The sequence below is a fragment of the Pseudonaja textilis genome, chromosome 2 (assembly GCF_049901715.1).
Source record: "Pseudonaja textilis isolate UNSWEBS1 chromosome 2, rPseTex1.2, whole genome shotgun sequence".
NCBI lineage: Eukaryota > Metazoa > Chordata > Lepidosauria > Squamata > Elapidae > Pseudonaja > Pseudonaja textilis.
The window spans coordinates 150,438,008-150,456,962 of record NC_141991.1 but is presented as its reverse complement, the minus strand read 5'-3'; the positions used below and the strand labels follow the sequence as shown (position 1 = coordinate 150,456,962).

Below are 18,955 nucleotides of genomic sequence, written 5' to 3'. Positions count from 1 at the left end.
TGTACCCTCAACAATCAATCCAACATGCTGTCTTCTCTTTTCCCCTCTTGAAGAATCCTGTTCCTTGCTCAACCAGCAGAAAAAGATTGATCTTCAGTTACGAATTCAAAAAGCCTGCGCCCCAAATGTGGATTATGGTATTTATATTGTAGAATCTTATTAATAAGGTAGAGGTGTCTTTCATTGTTAATGCTCCACTTCTAATAATCAAGAAGTCATTATTTGGAGCAGCCATTTTGAATTTATTCATAATAAGATGGAATTTTTTTACCCTCAGAATACACACCTTCATCCTGCAGTGATATTTTTCCAGTGCTACTTGTTGGTGTGTTATTTACCCTCGAGTGTAGCACAACAATTCAGGGCTCCTATAAATAGATCTGTATCAATGAGTAAGCAGAGCCAAAACACCCAGATTCAGAGAACTTTTCCATGCTCCACACACTCACTGTTTTCACTCTCAATTCTTCAAAAAGCAGCATATAAAGCCAAAGTGCAGTAATCTGCATGGTCCCTACTTCAAAACCCAGAGCTTAAACACTACAGTGTTGTGGAGTGGAGTGAGGTGAAAGTTTTCACAAAAGGGGGAAAGGACTTCTTGGAAGCTTAACCCTGCAAGGTAGTCCAGACAGGAAGAGCAACCAGGCATATCAGCAGGATCTTTGGCATAAGGTTACATTAAACAGATTCATGAAGACTGTAAGTATTTCTCCCATCCTCTTTTTCTAGTCTCTGGAAAACTCGGGAGAGTCCCCTCTGAAACATTCTTCTATTTTTCTCACACCCACAGACTGAGCTGCCTAGGTAGGCTGCAGGTCTTCCTCTTGTCTCCCAAGGTCATGCCAACAAACCCGTAATGGTATCCAGGAGTGACCTTGGTAGATAGGGGAAAGAGCTACAGCCAGGGAGTGGCTGGACAAGAAGCAGCTTAGCCTACAAAAGGAATGGAGGCATGGGCAATGTCTCAGAAAAACCCCTTCCTAGTTTCATGGGCTGTAAAGGGGATAGGAGAGAAATGTACTTTCAGACTTGCAAGGTTCTGTTGATGCAACCTTACAATAAAATAATTTTAGTCCATCTGGCCATACTTCCTGTCTGGACTACCTCACCTGACTGATAATACTATCACACTCATAGAACCAAGGCACCTGGAGAAAATACACAATTTGTTTCCCTACACCCCACAGTGGAGCTGGTACTCAGTGGCCTCACCTGGAGGAGTCAAGACTGCCACAAAGATCCAGTCTTGGAAGTGCCCATAGTCTATGTGGAAACGTCAGCAGTACCTGTCCCAAAGGTGCTTTTCCAAAAGGCAACCAGACATTCTTGGTAAGAAAGGAAATCCAGTTGCCTTTTGGAAAAGCACCTTTGGCACAGAGGTGGTATTCAGCAGGTCCTGACCAGTTCTGGAGAACTGATAGCAGAAATTTTGAGTAGTTTGGAATACTACCTCTGACTGGCCCCACCCCCATTTCTTCTCTGCCTCCCGAGTTGATCGGCTGGGTCTTCTTTTGTTGCCCTGCACAGGAGAATGGAGCTAGAAAGCAGGTTAGTGGGGTGGGGAGGGAATGGGGATTTTGCAGTATCCTTCCCCTGCCACGCCCACCAAGCCACGCCACACACATCAAGCTACACCCCAGAACGGTAGTAAACAATTTTGAATGCCATCACTGCTTTGGAACCTTGACCTGGATGATTCCGAATCTCCATCGACAATTAGCAGCACCTGTGCCTCACTGATTATGCCACTCATGATGTAAAATAATCAGCTGTCTTAATGAGGATTGTTTCTGTCTTTGTTCTTAAAAGTCTACAAAACCAAGCTGCTTCGAATAGAAGAAAAAGATGGTAATGATATCTATGTCATGGACGTTTTAGAAGTTATTAAAGGAGGTAAGAATTGAACAGACATTTTCTTTAAAACAGAAAGTTTATTTGAACCCTATTTGAAAGTTCACATTAGTCTATTTTATTTTATTTTATTTTGTTTGTTCATTTTAAGTGCCACCCCACTCTTAACTGATTCTGGGCAATGTAGAGGAAAATCAAACAAAATAACAAACAATATATAGTAAGATTACTAACGGAATAGGAAAAAAGAATAAAGAGCAAAAACAGGTGCTGAATCCAGCTGATATCACCCACACCCCCAAACGTATCAGACAGGAACTCAATCAATCACCCTTCCCCAAGGGCTTAAAGCCAGCTCATGAAGCTTTCTAGAGAAGGCCAGCAGGGTGGGAGTTACTGAGATATCAGACTTCACTTACCTGCTGAATTTTCACCTCTATGGTCAGAATCTCAGTGTTTCCTGGAATTTTCCTTGAGTAAGAATGCTGTAGTTGTCTCAAAAAGTAAAAGAGGGCAGCCATTAAAGACCTCAAGTGTCATTAGGACATATTTTATTACACAGAAGCTCACATTTCTATGGGACAGCAAAGTGTTTCCCATTGGCAGTCATATAGAAGTTCTCTCAAAATGTGCATGACTGAATATTTCTGAATATTCAAAATGTGCATGACTGAATATTTTTTTTGTAAGACTTTAGGATTCATCATCCTCACAAATGTGTTTCAGTAATTCCTTCAAACTTCCCCTATTCATGAATTATCAAAAGGAATAATGGGATTTCAGTCTAGTTTCCTGAAAACAAAGTCTCCCTTTTAATGCTTCTGGCTACAGTAAGGATGCAGAAATAGATGCAAGTCTGGTGAATTCTTTTGCTTGTAAGAGGAGCATGCCTTTAAATTGATCTCTTCACTCTTTTTCTGCATTTTAAAGAGAAGAAACATCTTATTCCTCATCGTTATCACTGTTATTCAAACTTACAACAGGGTTTTTCTAAACAGAATGTTTCTGCTTTAAATAAGGATTCAGGATTTTGTCTGTGAGGATGAGGAGCTAGGGATGAGTTACATCAGAAAGAGAGGGAGGGGCCATGTTTATCATTCTACCAGTTTTCTGTATCCTGATCAATCTCCTCCAGTGAATCAGAAGATCCTCCAACCAGTGCGGGAAGGATCTGTTGTAGGGGACTGCCAATGGCCACCCTTCCCGCTGCAAAAATGGCCTTTCAGTTCTGTTGATAGGAATCTTCCCTGGTTGATCTGCAGGCAGATGAGGTTTGCCTGAAAAGTGCTCTAGTGCTGAGATAGGGAACTGGTTTTTCAGGGTCAGATGCTGCTGCAGTATCTGCGTTGCGTATAATGGGCCTCTCTGAGGAAAAAGGTAGAACTGAGAAGATGGTTTGTTTGCCCCAGGGTGATAAATATGGGCCAATAGCAGTTGAAGAAAGGGCCAATCCACTCACTGTTCAGTCTTCTCTGGTTACTTAACATTACTTGCCAATGAAAGACCATAATCTATTGAAATATTTATTCAGATTTTATCTAATTTCTGCAGGCACTGACCGAAATCCACAAGCAAAGGCCCGCCAGTATGTAAGTCAAAGGAAATGCCAGGAGGCTTTGAATCTGAAGCTGAACAATGATTATCTGATCTGGGGTCTCAGCAGTGACCTGTGGCCCATGAAAAATGAGTACGTATTTCACTTTTAAAAAAAAATTTCTAAAATTTTATAGACTTTGTTTTTCTGCTATCAAATCCACAGAACACCTAACACTATATTTTCAGTACCATAGAATGTTGTGTTACATCTTAGAAAGCAATCATAATCTGAATCTTTTAATATCAAAAGTAGCCATTCTTCTTCAGATTTATTGGATGCCACTTGTGTAGGTTACATACGACATTGTGGGGAAGACTGTGGAATAACCTTCACTAGAATTTTTTAGATTCCTTCATGAATGGATAGCACCATGTCTGGGAATATGTAAAGCTTTTGCCCAGATGCTTCAAGCCGCACAGTCCATATGCTCTATGACCTGCTGAAGAGCTGTGCTTGCCTGGGAGGGGTCTTTTCTATCACAACCGCACGTTTCCCAGTGCCTCCAGTTCAGGCCTGCAAGGATCTATACATGGGAGATCTTTCACACAGGAAAGAATGAAAGTTGTCTGTATGTCTTTGTTACTGTCTAGTGGTTGTCCAATTTTTTTCAGCCCAGACCTACTAGTCCAATCATTTCATCTCACTTTGTGCTGAATTATTTCCACCATTGTTTCTATAGTAGAGACAGCTCAATAAGGGAAGGGTTGCATCTAGTTGTTCCTCTCTATACACTCAAACATATACATGAAAGAGAGTCCTAGATTATCACTGTGTGTTTAGGAACATGCACCTGTTGTTTTAGGTGTTTTTGGAAAGATTAAATTTGATACTCATGCACCTGAAGAAAATCAAAATACTGCTTGGGTGATTTAACCTTTCAAAGCAACATAAGGATTTTTCATACTTTTTCCACACTTCTTAAAGTCTCCCTGAATTTAGAATTGTCTTAGTTATCACAAGCCTGATGCATCTCTTATTTTCCTTGCCTGGTTGACTTTGAGAAGTTCTAGCTGTGAGCCATTTGGGGGAGGGGGGTGTATTCCATTTGGGTTCTGCAAACATAAATTTTTGTTGATAGTATACAAGTTTAGCATTCAGATCCAATTTTCTGCTATTTGTGTCAACTGAAATGAATTAAGTCTTAGACTGGGGAGAAACAATCTATGAAGTAAAATGTTATCATTGAATTCATTCATTCATTCATCACATCTGTATTTTATACTGTCAGTCTTGCAACTCATGAGGGTGTATTTTTCCACTGTTGTAGCAATCATGTTTTATGGCAGGAGCCATTTGAATTTTCCAGAATCCAGTTATTTAAGGATTTGGATTTTAAGGAAAAAGAAACGTTTCTTCTATCACCCTAAAACAAAATCGAAATTAAAATGTCGTATTTATAGGATGAAATGATTACAATCTATATTAGGATCCAATCCAAGCCCAATACATTGCTCCAAGAGGAGACAGTTGAACTAATTTCCTTGCAGGGCTGTTTTTAGCTATCTTCTTTCTCTTTCTAGTATTTCTTACCTCATTACAAAGAACACCTGGATTGAGAGATGGCCTAATGACGAGGAATGCCAGGATGAAGAATTCCAGAATTTGTGTGATGACTTTGCTCAGTTGTCCAACACACTGACTATTTTTGGCTGCCCTACTTAAAGTTCAGAAGAATCAATGATAGGAAGGAAATTCTCAGAAGACAGATTTTTGAGCCAATACATATATGTTACTTTGCCTCTTGATTTTTTTTAGTTTTTTATCATTTTGCTCTGCTATGTTCCTTCAAAATTGTTTATACACAAAATAAATAATTGATTTCTTACTTTGATATCCTATTGATTATTAATAAGCAGTGATATTTCGGGATTCTTCTTTTTTGTTCTTTTGATCTTTTTATTAATTGACATTCTCGGAGAAGATTATAAAGTACTGTTTTAGTGATGGATGCATGACTTAGTGGGTGAATATTAACTGGGATTAATAAGGTTGAGAAAGAGAATTTGGTGGCATAACTCAACACAATACAGAATATAAATTTACTTCTTTGTAATTTTATCCCAGTAACTAGACTAGATAGATCTCTGCATTTTGCTGAGTTTCCAGCAAAATGGAAATCTTTTTAAAAGGCAATACTCAAAGTGCTTTTTCATTTTCTGAAAATTGCAAAGGCATGCACATATATAATTCTCCCATGCATATAACTTTCCATCCATCGCAAATTGCATTACAAGTTCATATATAGGTCATAAAAGAAATGTTGAATATCGATTGCAGCTATCCCCTCTTTAATGTTCTTCAAAGTTATATATAATGTATAAAAATGAGAAATATTAATTTTAGAGCCAAAACTACATATTAATCAAGGAAGATCTGAATGTACCTTCCCCTGAGAAGCTTTTTAAAAAAGATTGTATTAAGATTGTCAAGGAAGTGCACAGCAGCTGTCCAGATGAAGCTGGAGACACTAACTAAACTTGTAGTCTTTTATAAATCAGACTCCATAAAAGAGTAGGTGGAGTTGCACCATATATTGTTGGAAGAATTATACTTCTGGGTTCAGTTCCAAGTGGGGAAAAGGACACTGGAAACATGGAGGCTTTTGGAAAGATCATTTAATGGTGGACAGAACCACATGGCTTGGAGCACCAAAGCAGTGGTGGAATTCAATTTTTTTTACTACTGGTTCTGTGGGCGTGGCTTATTTGGTGGGTGTGGCTTGTGGTCACGTGACTGGGTGGGCCTGGCTTGGTCATGTGACTGGGTGGGCATGGCCAACTCAACGTCACTCACATCAAGGGGTGCCTCACCTGGCCCCTCCCCCCCAGCCATTCCTTGTCACCCAGCCTGCATACTATAGATGTACTTTCATGGACCACTGAAAGGAGGAAATGGCTCACATGCTTTACTCAAGAGTGTGATAGGCAACAGGCTTTTAAGGGGCTGCCACCAAGAAAGGGGACAATGTATTTTCCAAAGAAGCAGAAGGCAAACAGGAAGCAATGGGTGGAAACTGAACAGAGAGAAGCCACCTAAAACTAAGGAGAAACTTCATGACAGTGAGAACAATTAACCAGTGGAACTGCCTGTCTCCAGAAGTTCTGGGTGCTCAATCACTGGAAGTTTTAAAGAAAAGACTGGACAGCCATTTCTCTGAAATGGTATAGGGTTCACCCCAAGGTCCCTTCTAAGCATTATTCTGACACCTTTCCCAGAAACTCTCCTCAGAGTTTGGCATCCTCAGTTTTCTTGCCTGAGCTGGGGGTTGGACTAGAAGACCTCCAAAGTCCCTTTCAACTCTTCTTAAACACATGTGTATTTTATGCTCTGGACTATCGACACTGAATGCATGTAAACCTTGAAAAATATGTGGTAGCCCCGGGCAAAAGAAAGGCAGAAAAATCACTCTAGGTATAGGGACAGTGTAAAATATTAACACATGATAAATAATGGAACAATTAAAAATAATAGCACAGAGTTTTATCTCTCTCTCTTCCTATTTTCTCTCTCTCTCTCCCTCTCTCCCTCTCTCTCTCTCTCTCTCTCACACACACACACACACTGAGCACTTAACAGACAAGCATTTTGGAAGCAACTCCTTTAAATTTCTCCAAGGCTTGAGTGGATTCCCCCACCCCCTCTGTCAGACTGCACTCCTTCTCACTCCAGACACTTTAACTCACCAGGGGAAAGCGATACTTGCAGCATCCATGCCTTTCTTCCTTTTACCTGGGAAGAAAGAGGACGTGGGGAATGGAAAGCTTGGAGAGCGATCGCAAGTGAACGACCGGGTGACTGGGTTGGGGGCGTGGCCAGCCAGGGGTTGCCATCGGTTCGGTGACCCATGCCGAATAACCGCTACCGGTTCCTGTGAGTAGGTGCAAACCGGTTGAATACCACCTCTGCTCCAAAGTGAAAAGGATGATCACATGCTTCAAGATGTTGGGTCAAAGAAAAGAAGGGGGCAAGATGCTGAGAGACACTTAGTTTTATATTCTCTGTTGGGCCCCACTTTAGTGTTTTCTGTTCCTGTGTAAGAAATGTATCCCATTGGCTGTCAGACTCCCAGGGGCAGAGATGTTAGCTAACTTTGTAGACTTTGTCTGGACCACATGGCTTCACCTGAGTGCTGGCTGATGCAATCTTTCCAGGCCAAGTGGTGAGATGGGTAGAGGGCTTTGTTATGTAGAATACTCTGGCCCAGGCCTTAATGGCTCTCCCATTAACAAAGGTGTGTGGGGGAGGTGAGTTTCTGCCTCTCTGAGTTTGTACTTTTATTTTTAGGGGAAATATTCTGCCTTTTTAGTATATCCTAAAATATTTTGTTTTCCTTGGAGAGGGGTGGGTTTTAACTTCCAACAATATAAAGGACCACTATATTGCTACAAAAATGAACAAAATCAAAGACAAAAACTTCATAGAATTCATATGGGTCAATATAAAAGGAAAAAAGAATGACATTGCCACAAGTGTATACTACAAACAAGCCAAAAAAAAAAAAAAGAAAGGTTACTCTTTGCTAACCAAGTAACAAATATATGTAGGAAACACAGTACAATAGTAATGGGGGACTTCAATTAACCTGACGTCAACTGGAAGACTAATTTTGCACCAAGTGAGAAATCGAACAGGTTCCTGACCAGTGGTGGGATTCAAATTTTGTTACTACCGGTTCTGTGGGCGTGGCTTAATTTGTGGGTGTGGCTTGGTGGTCATGTGACTGGGTGGACATGGCTTGGTCATGTGACTAGATGGGTGTGGCTTGGTGGTCACATGACCGGATGGGCATGGCTTTGCGGCCATGTGACTGGCAAGCCAAATATAAGTGGTCCTCGCTTAATGGGCAGTTGCTTAGCAAATGTTCTAATTTATGACTAATCTCCCCAGAGCTACTTGACCTGTTTTTGGAGTTTTGACACACACACACACACACACACACACACACACACACACACACACATTCTAACCCTGCTATTGTCAGGCTACAGAACTTTATCCCATTCAATTAACAAGAATGAGCTTCTGAAAACCAAACATATCAAAAGGAATCCTTTATTAAGATGAGGCAATTCATGTAGGAGTTCAAAGCAGTGTCTGAGGTCCCTCAGGCTACAGGGATAGATAAGGGAGTTTAGTACCCCTCCCCTTATCTCAATGTGTATTTAGTGAAACAAAAGCCAGTATATTAATTCCCCCCACCCCTTCTGTAGAAATGATATTTTTCAGTTTCCCAGGGCATACCTAATTTTCCCCCACCCCCTTTTTAGAATGAACTTTTCCAGAGATTCCCAGGACACATCTCACTGTGGAATTTTTATGATCTTCTCATCTCCTGGCTGTGCCTCTCGGAGGTGATAGGTTCCAGCCATCTGGCTTGTCTCCCTCCATTGTATCATGTGTGGGTTATACAAATTCGATATAAGATTAAATATATTCAAAAGTTACATCAAGAAAGGATTTCTTTATCAGTCTCCCCCCCTTTTCTTCTTCCACTGAAGAAATGATAGATACACGGATCTGACAGTTATTCTATGATTCTGTAAGGATCTCCTGCTGGGTTGGACTGGATGACCTCTGAGATCCCTTGCAGGCCAGCCCTAGTTTACGGTGCTGCTTCAAAGAGTCTTCTGAAGCCAGGGTTTGTGTCCTTCCTTCCTCTCCTTTTTTTCTCTATCCTCCCTCCCCCCTTCCATGTATTTATCTATCCTTCCATATATCTCATTCACTTTCTCCTCCCTCCGGAGCTCCCTCCCTCTTCCTTTTTCTTTCTTTGTCGCTTCCTTCCATCTCTCCCTTTCTTTGTCTATCCCTTTTCTTCCTTTTGCTTCCTTTCTCTTTTTCTTTCCTTCTCTTTTTCTTTCCTTTCTTTCTTGTCTCTCTCCCTTCCTCTCTCATTCCCTCTTTTTCTCTCTTTTCTCTCTTTCTCTCTCCCCCGCCCCGCGCTCTCTGTGTCTCTCTATGGCTCTCTCCCCTCACTCTGTATCTCTCTCTCTCTCTCTCTCTCTCTCTGCCCGTCTCCCTATCTTCCCCCCTCTCTCTCCCTGTGTGTGTGTGTGTGTGTGTGTGTGTGTGTCTGTGTGTCTGTGTCTCTCTCAAAGCCGTGGCTGGGCTAAGCGCTCTTCGCTACTTTCATTTCTTCTTTTTGAAATCCAGACTAGCTGAACAAGCATTGCCAGCTGTGGGCGATTCTTCTCCTCCTCCTTCTCCTCTTCCTCGTGTATGCATGCAACCCTCCTGGCCCCTCCATGGCCGCCAATCGTGAGAGGAGGGGGAGGGGGAGAAGGGTCACCTGAAGGGACACTTCCAGCGTGGCTGGCGATCCTTCTTCAGCCAGTCTCTTTGGGACCCTTCTCCTCCTCCTTTCGCGACCGGCAGTCATGGCGGGTCCAGGAGGGTGGCGTGCACATGCGAGGGGATTCAGGGTCACCTGAAAGGATGCTTTCAGCGCGGCTGGCGATCCTTGTTCAGCCAGTCTAGATTCCAAAAAGAAGAAATGAAAGTAGCAAAGAGCACCAAGGAAAGCCCAGCCACAGCTTTGTGGGAGGGAGAGACAGAGAGACAGAGAGATAGAGAGACAGAGAGAGACAGAGATAGAGATAGAGACAGAGATAGAGACAGAGAGACAGAGTGAGGGAGAGAGAAGGGAAGATAGGGACCTGGCCGCTTTGCTATCCCTTGCCATCACCCTTACCTTCTCAGGCCAGGCGAGGGAGGGAAGGGTGAGGGGCAGGACCAGCTGCTTCAGGCAAGGTGAAGAGGCGGCGACCAAGCACGGGTGAGTAGAAGCCTGGGAATGGCGGCTCTGGGCTCAGCCGGCCTGAGGGGCTGCTGCAGGCATATCGCGACAAGGGGGCGAGAAGCGCTGGGACATCCGCCCACCCACCTGCTGGCTGGCTGGGCCGGGCCAGGTCAGGCTGGGCTGGAAGAGGCACGCCCACTGGGAGAAGGAAGAAAATTTGCTCCGGGAGGGAGGCCAGGCAGGCAGATGTCCCGGGGCTGTTGCACATTCGCACTGCATGTGTAGCGGCTGCACATGCAGTGCACATGTGCAGCAACTCTGGGACATCTGCCCAAGCTGTGCCATGGCCACCACGTGGTAGGGTAAAGCTAGGAGAGTGACCGGGACAAGCAGGTGACCGGGCAACCAGGCGACCGAGTTCGGGGGTGTGGGCAGCCAGGAGTCTCCACCGGTTCGGCGACCCATGCCAAATCACCACTACCGGTTTGCCCAAGCTGGTGAAAACTGGTTGAATACCACCTCTGTTCCTGACCAACCTATGTGACAACTTTATTGTCCAAAAGGTAGAGGATGGAACTAGAGGGACAGCCATAATGGACTTAATTCTCAGGAACAGAGAAGTAATGATAGAGGGAGTTGAAACTGCAGGAACCTTGGGTGAGAGTGACTATGAATTCATACTAGAATTCAACATCACACAAACACAAGCAATAGAACATCATGATACAAGAGTCTTAGATTTTAAAAGAACTGATTGTAATAAACTCAGAAAGAACTTGGGAAAGATTCCTTGGATGAAAATCCTAAAAGTAAAACAACTCAAGAAGCTTGGGAAACTTTGAAAAATATGATCCTAAAAGCCCAGACCAGCACAGTACCTATCAGATCCGCTATATTTCTCTTGTGATGCTGGCATTTTAGGGGGAGGGGAAGGATTGGAGAGATCTCTATATGAAGTTTCTGTTTCCTGCATTGCTGTGCTATGAGTTTCTGTTCCTATTCACTGCATTGCTGTGGGAGGGGTTTTGTTTGCACTGCTTTAAATTGCTTTTTTTAAATGGGAAAATTTAGTGCTGCCTAGACCTTTTGCTATCAGAAGCCTTTCAATAAAAGCTCCTTCTGGAACAAACTTCAGTTTCAAGAGTCCTGCTTTCTTGGGAAGATTGGAAAGGTAAGACCTTACAGTACCATGAAAAAGAAAAACAAGACTTCCGGGTTAAGTCCTCCTCATTGATGGACTGGGGACTGCGACTGTCCACAGCTTCGGTCTGTGCTCTCTCTCATTGGAGAGCCCCTATCATTGTGATTGGGGCTGAAGCTGCCTCGGAGGGGTGGCAGAGTAAGGGGAAGCCACCAGCCAGGTTGAGGGGAGCCGCATTCCCCTTCCCTGGGCTTGGCAATTTTCCCCCCCAAAGACAACCGAGCAGTGGTCTAAAATGGCCACCCTGAAGAAGAGGACTTAGTTGGACTAAGATTTGCACAGGAGACAAGAAAGAGGTGGACAACATAAGAACCGGGACAACTTGGCGCAACAATTAATTAAAAGGTACCCCAGGACGGATATTTTAAGAATTTTTATGAAAGAATAAGAAAGCGGTGGATTTATAAAGGGAAAAGAAAAAAAGTGAAAACATTTTTGACAGCTGAACGGGGCTTTAAACCAGGGTAGGAAGAAGCCAGAATAAGATAAGGCTGTGCTTCAGTCCTTGACAAAATACTCTTTTCTGATAATGGCTTACCCATATATGTCACCCTCTTGTCTTCTCATGTCTAGCATTTAGTATCAATGACTTGTATTGTTTTTCCCCTTAAAATACGAATCAGAATGTCCTGCTTCAAGATAGTGAAAACACTTGAAATATTGATTCCCTGAAATTGAATTGTTATTGCTGTTATTATTACTAGATTTTTGGGGGGTCAACTCAAAGCAGTGAACAAACTTAATACTCCTGCCATTTATTTTCCCCCACAACAGCGGCCCCATGAGATGAATTGAGCTGAGAGAGCTTGACTAGCCCAAAGTCACCCAACTGACTTTTATGTCTAAGGGAGGCCTAGAGTGCATGATCTCCTATTTTCTAGGCCAGCACCTTCTGCACTATACCAAAGTGGCTCTCTGAATAGATAATTATCCTACTTCAGTGGTGATCTACCCTCTGAAAGAACTCCGTTTCACTGACTATTACTAACCCATATAGAGCAGGGGTGTCAACCTTAAGGCCCACAGGCCGGATCCAGTCCATGATGTGCTTAGATCCCAGGTCCTAAGGGCTCCCCACCCACCCAACCCCGCAGCCCAATCTTCTGCTTATCTGGGGGTTATAGAAGTGGGGATTGTTGGAAAAGGCTTGGCCTTTCTTCTCTTCCCCAACAATAGACAGCAACATTTGGAGAAGGTGAGGTTTTGTCTGCCCTGCGGGCAAATATAAATGACAAGTCCTCTCCAGACATAGGTGGGCCAAAACCTCCCTATTGTTCTAGTTGAGGTGGAGATGTTCCTCCTCATCTAGATCCTTACAGCCTCCAGTTCCTTTTTGGATAAAATCATTGAGTGACATCATTTGATAGAACAGGGTATAATACCAGATTACTTGATCCTTGTTTCATAATATCAGGGAGCAAGAAGACACCAATTCCTGAGACACCCACACACTGAACATCTCCACCTCAACTCGAACAATAGGGAGGTTTTGGCCCACCTACGTCTAGACTCAAAAGAACTTGCTGAGAGAACGTGGCTGCAGTAAAGTCAGACGGAATCTGAAAACTCCTGCATGAAACACAAAGCTATTTTTCTGTTTCCCCAAACCCAGCCCCCCTGTCCAGTCCACTGGCAGCCAATGTGATGCTGCAAGGTTGTTTTCAGAATATTGAGATGCTAGGCAGACAACAGTTCAAGGCACAATGGCCTTGAAACATGGCTGGAACTAGCTGGGAGGGAGTTCACTCTGATTCCAAAGACAATCCCCCTCTCCAATTTCCAAAAAGTTATAGCAAAAGCAAAAAGATGCAAAAATACCAGCAAGCCCCACCCACCCCCACTTGCCCCTGCCCCGCCTTCCAACAGAATGGACCTGACACAAGCACTGAATTAAGGAAATCTCATTCTCTTAACTCTTACCCTGCATTTCTTCTAAAGCTCTTGTTTCTGTGAAGTGAACTGTTGTGTTATAACAACATTGTGATTCCTCTTAAACTGATTTAATACCCTATATCTCTTGATATGGCCTTGAGTCCTTGGTTAGCTGAATTTCTTTTCCTTTCCATGGTTGAAGGAGAAATGAGGATGACCAATTTTAATCTTGATTATTTCCCATCATAACAATAACATTGTCCTAGAGCAATGGTGGTGAACCTATGGCACACATGCCAGAGGTAGGACTCAGAGTCCTCTCTGTGGGCACACACGCTGTCACCCCATCCCAACTCCGTCACGTTTCTCACCGTCATTTGCAGGGACTCGTGGCAGCTGTTGCCCTTTCACAGCGGTGGCAATGGCTGGAGCCTTGGTGTGGGAGCGGAGCGCCCCTGCACTTGCCTTTGTGCGAAACAACATTCCACCTTTGTCGTGGTTCATTTGCTATTGCTGCCTCCAATGGTCTGGCTGCTGCCCCAGAGGAAAGAGAGAGGCGGGGGAGGGAGAGAGAGAAAGGGAGGGAAAGAGAAAGAGAGAAACAGAGAGGGGGGGAAGAGGGGGAAGAAAGAGGGGGATAGAGACAGAGAGAGAGAGAGAGGGAGGGGAAGAGAGAGGGGGAAAGAGACAGAGAGAGAAAAAGAGAGGGAGGCTGAACTCTGCTTTGTTTATTGTTATTTTAGGTAGTAAACCTCATTATTCAGGTTAAACTGCAGTGTTGGCACTTTGCAATAATTAAGTGGGTTTTGGGTTGCAGTTTGAGCACTCGGTCTCTAAAATATTTGCCAACACTGCCCTAGACTCATGCACAGCTTCTACTCTTGTTGTGCCATTATGTAGTGGTATGGTGACTCTGCACAAGCCTCTTTTCCCCTCTCCCTCCTAGCTAGCAGCAAACTAGCCATATTTGGCTTACAAAATCAAGCAAGCAACTACTTGTATTCTACTACTTGTATTAAGATCTTCATTGAAATGTGGTTTGTTAATGCATTACTTTCTTTATAGGCTAACAGCATATGTTGTAAAAGTCTTTGCCATAGCTGCCAAAATGGTAAAAGACATTAGCCATGAAATCATTTGTGGAGGTGTGAGGTGGCTGATTCTGAACAGACAACAACCAGATGGAGTGTTCAGAGAAAATGCCCCTGTGATCCATGGAGAAATGCTGGTAAGAGTCTCCTTCCTTCCTTCCTTCCTTCCTTCCTTCCTTCCTTCCTTCCTTCCTTCCTTCCTTCCTTCCTTCCTTCCTTCCTTCCTTCCTTCTTTCCTCCCTTCCACTCTCTCTTCCCCCTCCCTCCTTCCTTTTTAAAAAGTTCTTAACTGCAAACAATCCAAGCCCAGGTATTAAAGAAAAAATTGCACTGTACAAAGTTCTAGCTTCTTCTCTAATAATCTTGGCCAGTCAAGAGCTGTACAGGAATTCAGACAGGACATGAGGGTGAATTATGATATCTATTATTATATCTCTATAATAAAAACCATTTATAGCACTAGGTAATAAGCAAAACTACAAAAGTTTTGTAGCTTTTCATAGATTATGTAACAATCAGTCAAATGTGTACATATATATTTTTTAAAAATGGGATTGGGATATCACCAGTAGGAGAGAAACAAAGGACAATAAGGGTAGCCTTGGTAAGATTTGACTTAATGAGAGAATAGATCTGATGGAGGAACTTGAAGATGGAATCTGCTTCAAAGACAAGAAAGCCTGTAGTGGAGAAGAAGCAACATATGAACAATAGCAGATGAGGTTCTACTGAAGAAATTTAGGGGCAAATCTGTACAGCCTCCATGCCCTGGTACAAGATGGTCCATTCAACACTTCCTGAGTACTTATCTTCATGCTTCCATCTGCAATGTAGCCTCTCTGTAGTTGAGATAACATTGGTCTTCCTAAATATCCTACTTGAAGATGCTGTACACAGGCAATATAGGGCATGTTGGCCTGCACAGGGGAGTGTCAGAATATGACACTCCTTGATATTGTCTAGAGCTAGGCCATGTCTTGCTTAAAGCAAATAATTAAAACATTAAATAAAAGAACTATTTCTTGTTCTTTTATAGACTGTCTAGCAGAAAATTCAATTCCCTTGTTCTTATTTTCTCTCCTCATGTAATATTCTTAGGATAGGTTATAGCTCTCATATAACCAAAGTTAAATGGTTCTTCAAACTCCAACCCTTCAACACTGCATCTTCAAGATGGACAAATATGGATGGCCACTAGATGGCAGCCAAGACATATAAAAAAACCTTAACTTTTTCCTACTCCATGTACTGGCTATGTATTACATAGCTTTTCTTCATTAGCATTGTTTTTGTTTTTTAAATTATATTTTATCTCTCTCCCCTGTCCCCCCCATCCCCCATCCCCCATTTCCTTCTAGGGAGGAATTCAAGGTGCTGAACCAGAAGTATCTTTAACAGCGTTCATTCTGGTTGCATTGTTGGAATCCAAAACAATCTGCAATGACTATGTCAATGTACGTGATGTTGTGATGGGAAATGGTATGAGGGGGCCAAAATAAGATTACATCTCTCCACATAGTATTTTTTTTTTTATCATAGTATTCCATTTTCCCACCTTCTTGACCCCAGGTTCAGTATTAAAAGCTTTTAGTATTTCAAAGTAGCCTAAACAGCATTGCTGTAGTTTATACTTTATTCATTTCAAATCAAATGAAACCAAAATAAATAATCAATTCAATAAGGATATTATTAGGAAATTGCACATATACTTTTAAGCCAGCAAGATATTTAGACTAGTTAATGACCTTTAAATATCAAAGAGCTTTTCACTGCTTCAGTATAATTTTTCACCAGCGTTCCTCAAAGGCAGATTTAGAAAGATCTGTGCAGGTGGATCTCACAGTATTGCAGGTTTTTCAGAACTTCTCTGCTGGAACTCCTATTTAAGGCATTCCTAATAAATTTATCCATAGCATTTCTTCCTGCATTTAACCTTAAAATAGCAATAGCATTTAAAATAACACATATTATGGTTACATTTGCAGTATTAACATGTAAAACATACTGACAGGAATTGGGCAGCACATTTTTAAAAATTATTTATTAATTAGCAGAAGAACAGAGTTGGGAAGGGAGATCTTCTAGTCCAACTCCCTCTCAAGCAGGAAACCCCACACCGTTTCAGACAAATGATTGTCCCATCTCTTCTTTAAAACTTCCATTGTTGGAGCACCCACAACTTCTGAATCACGTTTTTTCAATTATTTATTGGACGGATGTATATGGCTGTCCACCTCACAAATTGTTGACTCTGGGCAGCTTACAACATTCAAAAATCCACCACATAACAAACCCATAAGCCACCCCCCCCAAATCAAATCAGGCCACTTGATCTGCTCCATCTCCATTTGTGGTCCCCAGGCCCAATGACAAAACCATGTTTTAAGGCCTTTTGATACCTCAGGGTATCATATCTCAGGGAAATGCTTTTCCATAGAGATGCCTAAAACATTCCTAATGGATCTCTTCTCTTCCCTCTCCCCTCACTTCCAGAGTCTAGACAGCAGCATCAAGAAGGCCACAAATTATTTACTCAAAAAGTATGAGAAACTGCAAAGACCTTACACTACGGCCCTCACAGCCTATGCTTTGGCTGCTGCAGAACGACTCAATGATGACAGGGTACTCATGGCAGCATCAACAGGTACATATATCACTTTGTTTTAAATAGAAGAAATCAGATGTGGTTGGGTTTTGAAAACAGATGATTCTACTAAGAAGCAGAATGAAGGATTAGCTAGGAATACTGATGGGCAGATTTTTAGATATTGCACCCAGTTACAAATCCATCTGGTTGTATTGCCATCTCTCCCACAATTTGCTAGTTTATCAAGAAGTAGATTGTCATCTACTTTGTTAAATGCCTTGCTGAAGTCCAGGTGTATTATTTTGCTGGCCTATTAATTAAAGCATTTTTCTGGTCTTCTAATTTAGTCACTTTGTCAAAGAATGAAATAAGATTGGATGGCGATTATTTGTTTTTAACAAACCAAATTTTTTTAATTATTTTTTTCAGTATCTTCTCAGGTATTGACGTTAGGCTGATTGCTCTGTATCTTCCTAGGTCTGTTTCCCCCACTCATTTTTTTTTAAAGACATAGTTCCCCTGTGTTCCAGGATTTTTTAAAAAAATACAGTATAATGGTTCTGAGATAGTGTCTTCAGAGCTATGGGATGTAATCAATCAGGTCCCAGTAATTTATATTCATCAAGGTCAGGTAGCTGTTTTCTTACCATTTTCTTGCTTATTTTAATTTTTATTTCTAGTCTTTTGTGTAAAGACTGATGCAAAGAATGAGTTAAGCAGCTCTGCTTTCTCTCTGCTGCCTGTTATTTCCTTGCCATCTTCTCTCTTTATTGGATCAACTTTTTCTTGACTTTTTTCTTGTTATTTATATGTTGAAATAAACTTTCTTTAAAATTATCTTTGACTTTTGTTGCAAGTCTTTGTTCATTCTGAGCCTTTGCTTTCCTGACTTCATCTTTGCAGATTTGGCCAATCTGCGATATTCTGCCTTAGTTGTGTGTCCCTCTTTCCATTTTTTTGTACTTGTCCTTTTTGTCTTTCAATTTGTCAGAGAGATCTTTGTGCAGTCATGCTATTTCTTCTTGGATTTTTTTCTTTTTCTTTTTCAATGATACTGTGCTGGACTGGGCTTTTATGATCATAGTTTTCAGATTTTCCAATGCTTTTTGAGTTATTAACCCTATTCAATCTGGTGGAATGGTAGTTACGCTCAGCCAGATACTCTCAAGGGGAGGCAGTCCTCCAAATAACTTGGCCATGTGCCATGTATGTTTTAAATGTGATAACCATCACTTTGTATTGCATACAGAAAGAAAATGGACCCAGTGCAATTCACATGACAAATAATGTGGTATGGACAAAGCAAGAGGCACCTGAAACTGCAACACCACTGAATTCTGGAGCAGTTGTAACTTTTGGGTGACTTTCAAGGATAGAGCACATTGAGGTAGTCCAGCTGGGAAGTGACCTAGGCAGGAGTGACCATGAGCAAGGCCTCCCAATCCAGGAATGGGCACAATTGCTGTACAAGATGGATCTATGCAAAGGCCCCTCTAGTCACAACTGCCACTTGCTCTTCAAGCAGGTGCTACATATTGAAGATGGCCTTCTAAATTGCACACAGTTTCTGTTCTGGAAAGTGCTACCCCACTGAGAGTCAGAGATAGAATTAATAGACCTAGGAGAAACAGAAACCAATTCTTCTCCATCTAGACACTCACAGCCCCCAAGCCAGTGGTGGGAATCAAATTTTTTTACTACTGATTCTGTGGGCATGTTTGCCGGTTCTCTGAACTACTCAAAATTTCCACTACCGGTTCTCCAGAACTGGTCAGAATCTGCTGATTACCATCTCTGCCCCAAACACTAAGTCAGTACCAGAACAGCACCACCTACCCAGGGGTGGGTTTCTACCGGTTCTGTCCACCTCTGTAGAACTGGTAGTCTGATGTTTTTGCCCACCTGCCCACCCAGGTTCTTACCTGACCTTTATTTCCTGATTTTTTTTCAACTTCAGCTGCCCTGTGAGACACAGCTGCAGCTAAAAAAGCAGGAAAAAAGGGCTTTTTGAAAGGCT

The 18,955-nt window shown here is 42.2% G+C and overlaps 1 protein-coding gene and 1 long non-coding RNA gene across 2 annotated transcripts in view; both read left to right on the top strand.

Moving 5' to 3' along the window:
• Nucleotides 1–5,273, top strand: part of C3 (complement C3) — a 90,044-nt gene extending 84,771 nt beyond the window's left edge. The window contains exons 37-40 of the mRNA XM_087925914.1: nucleotides 54–137; nucleotides 1,810–1,893; nucleotides 3,403–3,538; nucleotides 4,969–5,273. Of these exons, the coding sequence (XP_087782040.1) occupies nucleotides 54–137; nucleotides 1,810–1,893; nucleotides 3,403–3,538; nucleotides 4,969–5,110 (446 nt within the window). The 3' untranslated portion in view covers nucleotides 5,111–5,273. The remainder of the gene's footprint in view (nucleotides 1–53; nucleotides 138–1,809; nucleotides 1,894–3,402; nucleotides 3,539–4,968) is intronic.
• A 6,060-nt stretch (nucleotides 5,274–11,333) lies between these two features.
• LOC113443446 (uncharacterized) lies at nucleotides 11,334–15,814 on the top strand. Its single transcript, XR_015742007.1, has 3 exons — nucleotides 11,334–11,358; nucleotides 14,326–14,488; nucleotides 15,710–15,814. It is a non-coding gene; the product is annotated as an uncharacterized LOC113443446 (long non-coding RNA).
• The last annotated feature ends 3,141 nt before the right edge of the window (nucleotides 15,815–18,955 follow it).